The 13,060-nt window shown below is 37.2% G+C and overlaps 1 protein-coding gene across 1 annotated transcript in view; it reads left to right on the forward strand.

The window, feature by feature from the left end:
* Positions 1–13,060, forward strand: part of TRMT6 (tRNA methyltransferase 6 non-catalytic subunit) — a 254,263-nt gene that overhangs the window by 2,586 nt on the left and 238,617 nt on the right. Inside the window, exons 2-3 of the mRNA XM_053712179.1 lie at positions 4,545–4,669; positions 5,900–6,009. Of these exons, the coding sequence (XP_053568154.1) occupies positions 4,545–4,669; positions 5,900–6,009 (235 nt within the window). The remainder of the gene's footprint in view (positions 1–4,544; positions 4,670–5,899; positions 6,010–13,060) is intronic.

Genomic DNA, 13,060 nt, shown 5'->3' on the forward strand with positions numbered 1-13,060 from the left:
TATTTGATAATTAAGCTAATCTGTTTACTCTGATAAAAAGTCTTATCTCCCTTTGTAATATTTAGTGTTATCACTTGGATCATTAATATTTTAACCTATCTGTGTATTATCATTATTTAATATTTTGGGTACATTTAGTCAGATAACTCTGTTTAATGTTTTTTGTTGTTTTTTTTCAGAAATTTGATTAACTTTCTAATACAATTTATTTCAGTATTTATTTAGGAGCCATACATTGTTTTTCACACATAGATATTTGTAGAATTCAGTAATTAAAAAAAGATATTGAAGCTGTGACTCCTTGGTTTCTGGGATGTGTCAATCCCTGTTCAAATTTTGTTTAGAGAGCCAATCACAGAAACATTTAGTTCTCAGTTGGGCTACCATAAACTAAAAAGAGCAATTTTCACCCAGGATTCAAGCCACTGTCTGTGTTATGTGTCTGGTGACTTTTTAACCCCTTCATGCCGTTGGGACGTTCCATGCCATCCTAACAGCGCTGGACTTTAACACTGATAGGATGTCATAGAATGTCCTACCTTACATGGCGTATTGCATGATCTGATCCCGGCCTTGAAATCGAGTGAACTCATCAACGATCGTGTTTAATTTTTCTAGCAAGTGTTTACATTGGAACTTCTTTTTGATCTAAGCACTTGCCCCCCTGGCATAAAGGGGTTAACTTAAAATGTTTTATATGTAAATGACAAAATAACTCCTGATTCTCTGAGGATCTGAAAAAAAAGAATTGTTGCTCTACATAAAGATGGCCTAGGCTATAAGACGATTGCCAAGACCCTGAAACTGAGCTGCAGCACGGTGGGCAAGACCATACAGCGGTTTCACAGGACAGGTTCCACTCAGAACAGACCTCGCCATGGTCGACCAAAAAAGTTGAGTACACATGCTTAGCGTCCTATCCAGAGGTTGTCTTTGTGAAATAGATGTATGAGTGCTGCCAGCATTGCTGCAGAGGTTGAAGGGGTGTGGGGGGTCAGCCTGTCCGTGCTCAGACCATACGCCGCATGTTGCATCAAATTGGTCTGAATGGCTGTCGTCCCAGATGGAAGCCTCTTCTAAAGATGATGCAAAAAAAATGTGCAAACAGTTTGCTGCAGACAAGCAGACTAAGGACATGGATTACTGGAATCGTGTCCTGTGGTCCGATGAGACCAAGATAAACTTATTTGGTTCAGATGGTGTCAAGAGTGTGTGGCAGCAACCAGGTGAGGAGTACAAAGACAAGTGTGTCTTTCCTACAGTCAAACATGGTGGTGGGAGTGTCATGGTCTGGGCCTGCATGAGTGCTGCCAGCACTGGGGAGCTACAGTTCATTGAGGGAACCATGAATGCCAACATGTACTGTGACATACTGAAGCAGAGTATGATCCCCTCCCTTTGGAGACTGGGCCGCAGGGCAGTATTCCAACATAACGACCCTAAACATACGACCAATGCCTTACTAAAGAAGCTGAGGGTAAAGGTGATGGACTGGCCAAGCATGTCTCCAGACCTAAACCCTATTGAGCATCTGTGGGGCATCCTCAAACGGAAGGTGGGGTCTCTAACATCCACCAGCTCCGTGATGTCGTCATGGAGGAGTGGAAGAGGACTCCAGTGGCAACCTGTGAAGCTCTGGTGAACTCCATGCCTAAGAGGGTTAAAGGGACACTGAACCCAGTTTTTTTTTCTTTTGTTATTCAGATAGAGCAGGCAATTTTAGCAACTTTCTAATTTACTCCTATTATCAATTTTTCTTTGTTCTCTTGCTATCTTTATTTGAAAAAGAAGGCATCTAAGCTAAAGGAGCCAGACAATTTTTGGTTCACTTACACTGGACAGCACTTGTTTATCGGTGGGTGAATTTATCCACCAATCAGCAAGAACAACCCAGGTTGTTCACCAAAAATGGGCCGAGATCTTAACTTACATTCTTGCTTTTTCAAATAAAGATTCCAAGAGAATGAAGAAAATGTGATAATAGGAGTAAATTAGAAAGTTGCTTAAAATTGAATGCTCTATCTGAATCACAAAAGAAAGAAATTGGGCTCAGTGTCCCTTTAAGGCAGTGCTAGAAAATAATGGTGGCCTCATAAAATTATTGACACTTTGTGCCCAATTTGGACATTTCCACTTAGGGGTGTACTCACTTTTGTTGCCAACAGTTTAGACATGAATAGCTGTGTGTTGAGTTATTGTGAGGGGACAGCACATTTACACTGTTATACAGGCTGTACACTCACTACTTTACATTGTAGCAAAGTGTTATTTCTTCAGTGTCACAAGAAAAGATATAATAAAATATTTACAAAAATGTCAGGGGTGTACTCACTTTTGTGAGATACTGTATGTATGTATATGTGTGTATATATAATATTCAAACAAAATTAAGATCCAGCAATCTCTTAACATATATGTAATAACATCATAAAACAACTTACCTTACTTATATCCCCACCAAGATGCATCTGAATAAACTGGTCATCCGACAGTGTCTCGAATGTGCATGCGCACTGTGAACTATGGAAGCTCCAGCTGGACAAACAAGTGAAAAAGCAAAGGACCCAAATCAAGATATTATACAGAGCAGAATAGTGAAGTCACATCACAAGTCAACTTGACAAACCATGTTACAACATTAACTTTCCTCCTCACATTCAAGCATCTTATAGCTTTAACTTTCCTCCTTGCCTACATACATAATAAGCTGTCATTCCTCTTTTTAGGGAAAACTATATATGGGACTGTATATCTATTCTAACACCAGTCTCTACTCCTAGTCAATCTGGTGTTAATACAGGTAGCATTGTAACTCAAACTTGGTATTTAAACCGTGTAAATCCATTTTGATTCTCTCTGTAAAAGTAGTCTAGCCTTGTCACCACCTCTTAGTAACTTATTATGTAAAAAAAAAGTTCTGCATCATAAATGTTCTCAAAACTTAATACGTATTGCATGTGCTCAAATAGAAAATTCACAAAATTTCCAAAAGACCTTTTGTTCTTTCACTCGGTCCATAGGTATAAAAAACAACAATGTTTCAAGCCTGCAATAGGCCCTTAGTCATATTTCAAATTAAAATAGGCCATGCTATATTGTGGGGGCAAAATAAATTGTATTTTTCATAAAATGTCAATATATGCCAATATGTTCTCTGATATGTGTGAGTTGTATTGACACATAAACCCCAATTTTTAGTTTCCTATAAGAAAAACAGAGATGGAATACAGTTAAATGGATGGGAAAGTCAAAATTAAATGTGAATGATTTAGATACAATTGACTTTAAACGTCTTAAAATGGCATGCTCTATTTTCAAATTTACTTTTTCTTAATATCCTTTGTTGAAAAAGAATATGCACATATCCTGTACTACTGTGAGCTAGCTGATGATTAGTGGCTACACACAGTTGTCACTTGTCATTGGCTTGCCAGATGTGTTCAGCTAGCTTCCAGTGCTACTGCTGCTCTGGAGTAGACTTTAACAATGTGTTTATCACTTTGCAGGGTTTAAATACACAGTTATATACAAGTAATACTGCAATAAATATACTCAAACATATTAGAGCATTTTATTTTTTTGCAATTTATAATGGTTTGTCAAAATTTGTTAGTAAGAGGATACCTGGTACATTAGTAACCCTAGACTTGGCCTTCATATTAGAAAATTTACAATTAGTGTGTAGAACTTAAAGTGAAAGTCAATCGTAGCATTTGTGAAATGCTAGGATTGACTATTGAAACAAATAAAGGGGACTTTAATTCAACATACTTCATGTAAAAAGCTCCTTTATTTGTTTCTGCCGATCGCCATTCTTAGCTGCTAACAAAGCCCACGGCAAAACATTTTTTTGCTAAGACGTCACTTTTTCACCTCTTAGCAATTAGCCGTGTGGTAAATCCAGCTCCCATGGGCGCGAAGCAGGAGTTACCGCATGTCTATTGGCTAAGAGGTGAAAACGTCACCTCTCTAGCAAAACGGCAATCTGCCGTGGGCTTCCTTGGTAGCTCAGAGCAGCGATCGCTTGAAACAAATAAAGGAGCTTTCTGCATGAAGTATGTTATACTTCATGAATGAAAGTCTCCCATATTTGTTTCAATAGTCAATCCTAGCGTAACGCGTTTCACGAAAGCTACGATTGACTTTCACTTTAAGGGTGAGTTTCAGAATTTGTAATGTACCTTATACATTTTGTGTCAGCCTCAAATGCAAGATCTACTCTATAAGTAGCTAAATTCCTGAGAGTTGAGAAGTGTGTTGCAGGGAAAAATAGATATGTTTAATGGGAACATTGTTTAAGTTTGGAATTTGTTGTTCTGTTTACCATATAGTTTTTTGTTTTTTTTACATTACTTCTATTTGATTAAACTCTTTTGCAATAATTAATTTGAAATACCTGTACATTTCTAAGCCTTTCCAATGGAAAATGTTTCAACCTTATTTCATTTACCAGCTGCAGATGCATTTTACTGTGGTAAAAAAATGACACCAATGTGCTTTTGCATGCACCCTCTAATGTCTATTATTTTCTTTAATTTATACAGGAAAATTATTTTTGAAAAGCAGTGGATCCATCTGGATAATGCAATTGGAAAGCACTATGGCACTACATTTGAGATTACCAGTGGTGGCAATCTTGAACCAAAGATAAAAGTAGTTGCTGCAACAGGTACTGTGTCTGTTTTCACTGCTATGTTGATGTTAACCCCCTTCGCTACCAGGAATTTCAGGGAATAACTTTCCCAAAATACTAGAGAAGTTTTAGCATTTTTGGTATCACTCCTTTTAAACTATGTATCTACTAGTCCTAAAGCCTGTGTACACTGGCCATTTTTTGCAGTACAGTCTCTCTCTCTCTCTCTCTCTCTCTCTCTTTCTTTCTTTCTTTCTTTCTTTCTTTCTTTCTTTCTTTCTTTCTTTCTTTCTTTCTTTCTTTCTTTCTCTCTCTTTTCATTCTTTCTTTCTTTCTCTCTCTTTTCATTCTTTCTTTCTTTCTTTCTTTCTTTCTCTCTTTCTCTCTTTCTCTCTCTCTTTCTCTCTCTCTTTCTCTCTCGCTCTCTCTTTCTCTCTCGCTCTCTCTTTCTCTCTCGCTCTCTCTTTCTCTCTCGCTCTCTCTTTCTCTCTCGCTCTCTCATATTATTTAATTTATTTTTTGTAGTCAACCAAAGATATTGACCTAGGCCAATTTTGGTATATTTGATGCCTCTATTTGGCCGCCAAATTCGATCATATATTTAAAAAAAAAAAAAAAAAAGTTAACTTTCTTTTTTTTTTTTTACAACCTTTGGATTTCACACTGAAGTTAAAGGGACAGTTTACTCAAAAAATGTCTCCCTTTTAATTTGTTCCCAATGATTCTACTTTACCTGCTGTAGTGTATTAAATTGTTTACAAATATTTCCTTTACACTGTTATATTGGCATTTGAAGTGGTTGATTTAGCCTGTGCTATCTCCACCTATTCTGAAAGTTTCTGGCCCTAGGTCCAAGCTATAGATAAGCTGTAAGTAAGTAATGAAAACACGTTGAGGGAAAAACAATTTTACAGTATATAACCACTGCAGTCATTAGACAAATGGTTGTAAAAGCTTCTCTGGGGTCCCCTTTGTTCAGAAACAGACATGCATGGCCCTGCAATTGTTTTTTGCCATAAAGAAGGTCGCTAATTGCATCAAACCTGTGAAATTCCCGGCAATGACGGGGTTAATCAGTTGGCTTGTAAGGTTAATTTTTGCTTTAGCGTTGAAATTACCCTCTCACCTGACACCTCCCACTCCATGATCCCTCCCAAACAGCTCTCTTCCTTCCTCTCTCCCCCACTGGTCATCACCATCTTAGGTACGTTTAGGTACATTTACTGCTAGAAGGTAAAAATAAATATATTTTTATTTTATGTTTAGAGTTAAAAGAAGCAGGTGCTGATAACCGAAATATAGTTGATGATGGAAAATCTCAGAAGTTAACAAGGGATGATATTGAAGCATTAAAGGAGAAAGGCATCAAAGGCCAGGTATGTCCTATGTGAGAGACCATTCTGATTTCATATTACTTGTAAGTCTTACAGCATAGTCAAAAAAAAAAAGCTCTAAAAGGGATTTGTTTTAAAAATTCTAATCGGACACTTTTTTTTGTAATTTTTAAGGGCCATAATAATATTTGAAAAATTACATGCTCTCATTTGTTAGGCCTATATACCCTACATTACTGTGTATTTAACCCACACAAAGGTGTTAAACACACAGAAGTGGTGACACACTGGACCGTTTGGAGCACTGCTTGTTCCGAGCAGAAACCGCCACTAATCCAATCAGCAAAGCTAATTTCACTTGGAGACGTGACTAGCGCTGCTTCCATTGTATGCTAATGATAGGTACGTGGGATTTTAGTGTTGGACAAGGTAGATGATGTAAAGAGCCATTAAATACATTAGAATTTCATTACTAAGGGCATAATAAAAATACAACGCAATATCACTCTCTGAATTTTAAATGAGCTGTAGATTTATTTTATTTTTTTTCCAGCCAAATTTCAAAATTAACTTCAATTTGCCGACCCTTTGTGTCATGTGACCACCAACAACCAATGACAGACTCTTAAACGTATACACTGTGAAGGTTTGCACATGCTCAGTAGTAACTGGTGCCTCAAAATGTGTTTAAAAAGACTGCACAAATTGATAACTGAAGTAAATTGGAAAGTCATTTAAAATTGCATGCTCTAACTGAACCATGAAAGTTTAAATTGATACTAAACCCACATTTTTTCTTTCATGATTCAGATAGAGTATACAATTTTAAACAAATTTCTAATTTACTCCTATTATCAGTTTTTCTTCATTCTTTTGCTTTCTTTATTTGAAAAAGCAGGAATGTAAGCTTAAGAGCCAGCCCAGCAAGCGCTACCCAAGTTCTGAACCAAAAATGGGCCGGCTCTTAACCTTATATTTTTTTGCTTTTTAACATAAAGATAGCAAAAGAACAAAGGAAAATTGGTAATAGGAGTAAATTAGAAAGTTGCTTAAAATTGCCTGCTCTATCTGAGTCATGAAAGAGAAAAAAATTGAGTTTAGTATCCCTTTAATTTTGTCTTCATTTATAAGTGATAGGGATAGTAAACTATTTACTGTCCATTTAAGACTGTAAAACTAATGGAGCACACTACAGAAAATAGATTGAGTATTTTTGTGTGATGGATTGCACAATAATCCTGTAGGACAAAAACCCAGTAGAAATGATATCTTGGCTCACTTTTAGCTGTTTTTGAATTGCAAAAATAAATGAATGTCTTAGAGTCTGTATAATATTAATAAAGAACTGCTAATTTAGTACTATTTCATAAAAGGGGCAGTAGGCTTGACTTTGAAACAATCATATTAACTTTTAAAGGAAAACAATTGTTTAAAAAAATGATATTAGATCTGTTACTACAAAAGTGATAGATAAGCTTCAGCTGTTGTTTATCTACATTTTATTGAAGTATTGGAAATACTGATTTATAAATTGCCTTTGTATGAACTAGATTTAAAGGGACAGTCTAGTATAAATTAAACTTTCATTATTCAGATAGGACTTTTAATTTTAATCAACTTTCCAATTTACTTTTATCATCAAATTTGCTTTTTTCTCTTGGTATTCTTAGTTTAAACTAAACATAGGTAGGCTCATATGCTAATTTCTAAGCCTTTGAGGGCTGCCTCTTATCACATGCTTTTTAAATCTCTTTTCAACACAAAGAGACAGAAAGTACACGTGGGCCATATAGATAACTCTGTGTTCAGGCACAGGGGGTTATTTAAGATTTAGCACAAAACAATGCTAAATGTAAGACAATAGATAATAAACAGTCACAGTCATGTGATCAGGGGGCGGGAAGAAGGTTCCTAGATACAAGGTAATCACAGAGGTAAAAAGTATATTAATATAACTTTTGGTTATGCAAAACTGGGGAATGGGTAATAAAAACAATAACAATTCTATGGTAGACTGTCCTTTTAAGACACTAAAGTCAAAATTAAACTTTTATGATTCCAGACATCCCAACTCTCCCTGAAGTTCAGGGAGTCTCCCTGATTGTAATAGTGGCTCCCTGATGCCAGCAAATGGAATGCAATCTCCCTGAAACTCCAAGTACCATGATCCAATGTGGCCCAAATCCGGAAAAGTGTTTCTTTAAGAAATGCCTTTAGTTGCTGGGACATTATAGAACCCTCAAAGCATGCATCAGTAACAAGCCCCCACTAATTTTAATAAAATAAAACACAAATACTACCTTATTTACTGCAGATAATTAAACTTCATATTCTAAAATATTTAAGCATTCAACAAGCGTACGATCACCGGAAAATAGGTTTGTTGTATGTAGTTGTGCAATACTTTTTTAAATGTGACTTTAGTAGAAAGCTACTTTAATGATACAGTAAGTCCCTATCTTATTTAGGGTTGTGGGGGGGGGGCACAGTAGCGGGTGAAGCCACCTCCCTGAAATGAGATTTTGCAGGTTGGGATGTCTGTTATTCATATAGAGCATGCAGTTTTGACAGATTTTCCAATTTGCTTCCATTATTAAATTGTTCAGTCTTTCTGTATGCGCACTTTCTCAAGGGTCCAGCTACTGCTGAGCATGTGCAAGAGTTCAGTGTACAGTTATATTAGTCACATGGTACAGGAGGCAGGTAAATTGAAGTGAATTTCAAACTTTGTCAGAAAAACCTACTGCTCATTTAAAATTGAGTAAGTGCTATTGCATTGTCTTTTTATTACGTACTTGATGATTATGCAATTCTACTGTATTTAATTAATTGGAAGGAAGAGTTACTAGATAGTGTATTTCACAGTTCAGCAAAAGGTTGTGGGTTTTTTTTTTTTTAATATTCATTAGTTATATTATTAGTGAGTTTCAAAGAAAGGTAAGTTGTTTTTTTGGGGGTTTTTTTTTTGTTTGTTTGTTTTTTGTTCCCCCCTCCCGATAATAATAAACTCACTGGATAAACCTTTTCTGTCAGCTTTAGTGTTTGGTATGTTTTAGTGGTCTGTTTTTCTAGAGTTTTTAGACTGTTGCCTACTACCCTGGAGCACAGTCTTGTACACACAAGGCTAGTGTCATATTTGCAGTATGTCTGTTTGGTTTCTTTTTTAAGACATGATGAGTCCACGGATCATCTTAATTACTAATGGGATATTAACCTTCTGGTCAGCAGGAGGAGACAAAGAGCACCACAGCAGAGCTGTTAAATAGCTCCTCCCTTCCCTCCCACCCCAGTCATTCTCTTTGCCTATGTTAGTGATAGGAAGAGGTAAAGAGAGGTGTTAGTATAGATTCTTCAATCAAGAGTTTATTATTTTTAAAGTAGTGCAAGATTGTACTGCTTTGTCCTGGGGTGTAGCCGTAGTCCATATCGGTCTCTTCAGTAGAGCTTTGGTGGCTTTAAAGCAATGGGAACTTGTGGGACATAATTCTCACTGCGCCTCCCATAGATGTTATGCTGCTCTGTTTGTGAAAGTCTGAGGGAGAAAATGCTCAGTACTTTTTTGTTCCACAGGCCAATGTGAGGGGGAGGACCTCGCGCAAACCAGGTGAGCTGCCTTACTGCCGGGCAGATTTCTAAGGTAAGTGCTAAGTTTTATTTTCTGGGGTATGTACACAGAAAAATTTGTATATATATATATATATATATATATATATATATATATATATATATATATATATATATATATATACATTTATATATATATATATATAAATATATAGTTACATTTGGAAGTAAAGGGCACTCAGGATTTTTTGAAGAAACAAAAAATGTTTTTATTTAGAGCCACAACAAGTCATCAAGGGCAAAGTCGACGTTTCGGCTCACAACAGAGCATTCTTCAGGACAAAGAAAATCTGTAGAACAAAAAGAAAGAATTTATATGCAAACAAATCATACAAACTACAGTGATAACAAACACACAACACCATTGTTACATTAGATTAAAATAATTTAAAAGGATAAACTTTAACTCAAGACCAAAAAAGAGGCCATAATTCACACTCAATAGCACTAGTACCGATCTAGATATGAGGAACAAACTGTGACGTAGCCACCATGGTATTACACAGAATCACCCGACTACATACCACCCTTTGTATAACAAAAGGTATTGAACTATTATGAATGACTACAAGTTCAGGGAAAATTCTTACAAGTACATACTTAAGACTAAGCAAATCGCCGCTACTTGTCAGTCGTGGGTAATATGCAGTTGTAGGAAACGAGGAAAAAAAATTATGAATAAATAACAAATACCCTGCTAAACATAACTATTTCAGGTTTAAGGACTCCTATTCTTTACAAATGGTTGGCACGGCTATGGGGTCCAGCATAGCCCTGTCCTACACCAACCTTTTCATGGCGGGGTTTGAGAAAAAGTACATCTTTTCCGACAGGAACCCCAATGTCCTACTATATCGTAGGTACATCGATGATTTGTTCGTGGTTTGGGGAGGCACTCAAAAAGAATTAACGGAATGGATTCATTATCTCAACAATGTAAAACAATCTATAACACTAAAAAGTGAAAGCGATGATTCTAAGATACATTTTTTGGATCTGTGCATTTTCAAATGTGAAACAGATGATGGGTGCAGCCTTAAAACCACCCTCTTTTCTAAACCGACTGATCGTAACACCCTCCTCCAAAGTAACAGTTTCCATCCAGCACAGTTAAAGAAAGGCATTATTAAGTCTCAATTTTTGAGGGTAATTCGGAACAATTCGGACCCATTCAAAAAAACTATCACAACTCAATGAAATGAAAAACAAATTTCTGGAAAGAGAATATAGCCAAAGTATGGTGACTGAAATAATGAATGGGGTGATCCATTTAGACTACTCTGATTCAAAGAAAACTAAAATCTGAAAATGAAAATACTGATTTAACCATTAATTTCATAACTGATTTCAGTCCGGCTACCAAGCAAATTGGGGATATAGTTAAGAAGAACTGGCATCTCATAAAAGGAGATTTGACGCTACCATTCAAAGAAACATCACCAAGAGTGGTACACAGGAGTGGATGTAGTCTCAAAACACTTCTGATGAAGACTGACCCCTGGCGCAGCGCCAGGACCTGGTTGGCCAAGACCAAGACGGGCTGCTTTTAAGTGTGGCAGCTGCATCACCTGTAATTCGCTACTGACAAGCCCGAAGTTCCATCATCCGCATTCCACTAAAACATACCTGATTAGGCATAGACATACATGTACGTCCCAGTTTGTGGTATATTTCCTCACGTGTCCGTGTGGTAGATACTACGTTGGAAAAACGAGTACGACCTTTCGAGAAAGACTGGCGAATCATAAGAGTGCCATTAGGACTGCGATAAAAGGAGGACATTCAGATCAACCTGTTGCCTGTCACTTTTTGGAATCTAATCACCCAATATCCTCCTTAAGAGCTATGCTCATAGATATGGGGTCCCCCCAAGGAGGGGTGGAGACAGACATATGGAACTCCTATGCTGTGAGAGTAGATGGATCTAAAGGCTAAATACACTCAGTCCGCAGGGGTTGAATGTCCACTTAGACTATTCATTATTCTATTAAAAACCTGTGTATATTCTACTACCTACCTAATTTGTAAAATAATTCATACCCATTCATTCTGCTGGGCCCCAGGTCCTCTAATTGAGTCATCAAATGCTCATTGGTCTTATGATTTAAGTTATTGTATATAAACAATGTGTAACACTCACACACCATTGGGCTTAGCGTATTCTTAGCTTTTGCACAAAGTAGGGTTATTACTATATGTAGTCCATTGTTTAGTATGTTACAGTGTAGGTCTAGCCCACTGACACTGAATTGTTGGCTATCCACGGTCGGTACAGTTCTGCGGTTTCACCCATTGACACGTAACTGTCTGTACAGATGTTTGCTATGGTTGGATTACGCCATAGGGTGTGTATAGATACTAGCAAGGTTCTAATTCTGCCATAGGGCTCATATTGAGGGCCCTGGTCTGGGTCTTAACGTAACATTGGTTACCACTTCTTTTCACAATTGTTCTCTATATACTAGTCCTGTTATCCTTTTTAAAGTGGAATGAGTTATGTAGCAGTCTCCTGTCACTTTGGTTTTGGGGAAATGGTTTTCTCAAGTGGGTATGTTTGTGATTCACTTTAAAGGTATTGGTGCTTCGCACCACTGAGGTTATACCAATAGTCCGGTTATGCTAAGGTCCTGGTATCCCTTTGAAGTGGAATTTGGTATATAGCAGTCTCGTATTACTCTGACTTGGCGTAATGGTCGTTTTGAGTGGGTTTATTTGTGATTCACTTTTAAGGCATTGGTGTTCAGCACCACTGAGGTTATACTGACAGTCTGGGTATGCTGAGATACATTGTATATATAGTTACACTGAAGCAACATTAGCCAGATTACGGGTCTGTGTTCTTGGCGGATCAGTTGATTGAGCTACGTAGCTACACACCCCTTGCTTGGGCCAATAAAAACGCCTCTCTTACCCTCATAAGCGGCACAGGTGTTTCAGATGTAATAGCACATTTCCTGTTTGTGGAGCACGGCTATGCGCCGAATTGAGGTAGGATTAGCGGGTCTGTCTGACTATGCTAACATTGTTCTCTTACTTTAAAATGGTATATGGCTATATGATGGTTTTACCACAGGTGGCATAAGTGTTATAAAACAGACTGCCATCTCTGTAGATATTTAAAAGTAGTATTTTCGGGTGTAGAACTGATTATTGTTTCTATCATGGTTTGCCACACGCAGAATGGAGTGGCCCCGGTATTGGCTCCTTTTAGTCGAATAAGGAATTTAGTTAACCTGTCAATTTGTAACAGCCTACTTTGTCCATCTCTGGCGTACATGATCTGTAACCCTGCTTCTGTTTAAAGTGGTATAGAGGTTGCTAATGTGAGTTTTCGTTTTGATGTTTTAATAATACATTGGGTAAAAGTACACCACTCTATTATATTGTATAAGTGAAGTTTTAACTTGTTGAACATCGTGGGCAGCGGCTGGTTTAATACGTGTACCTTTTGGGGGATGGCTGTATCCAG

This window comes from Bombina bombina, chromosome 4 (assembly GCF_027579735.1).
Source record: "Bombina bombina isolate aBomBom1 chromosome 4, aBomBom1.pri, whole genome shotgun sequence".
Lineage (NCBI taxonomy): Eukaryota > Metazoa > Chordata > Amphibia > Anura > Bombinatoridae > Bombina > Bombina bombina.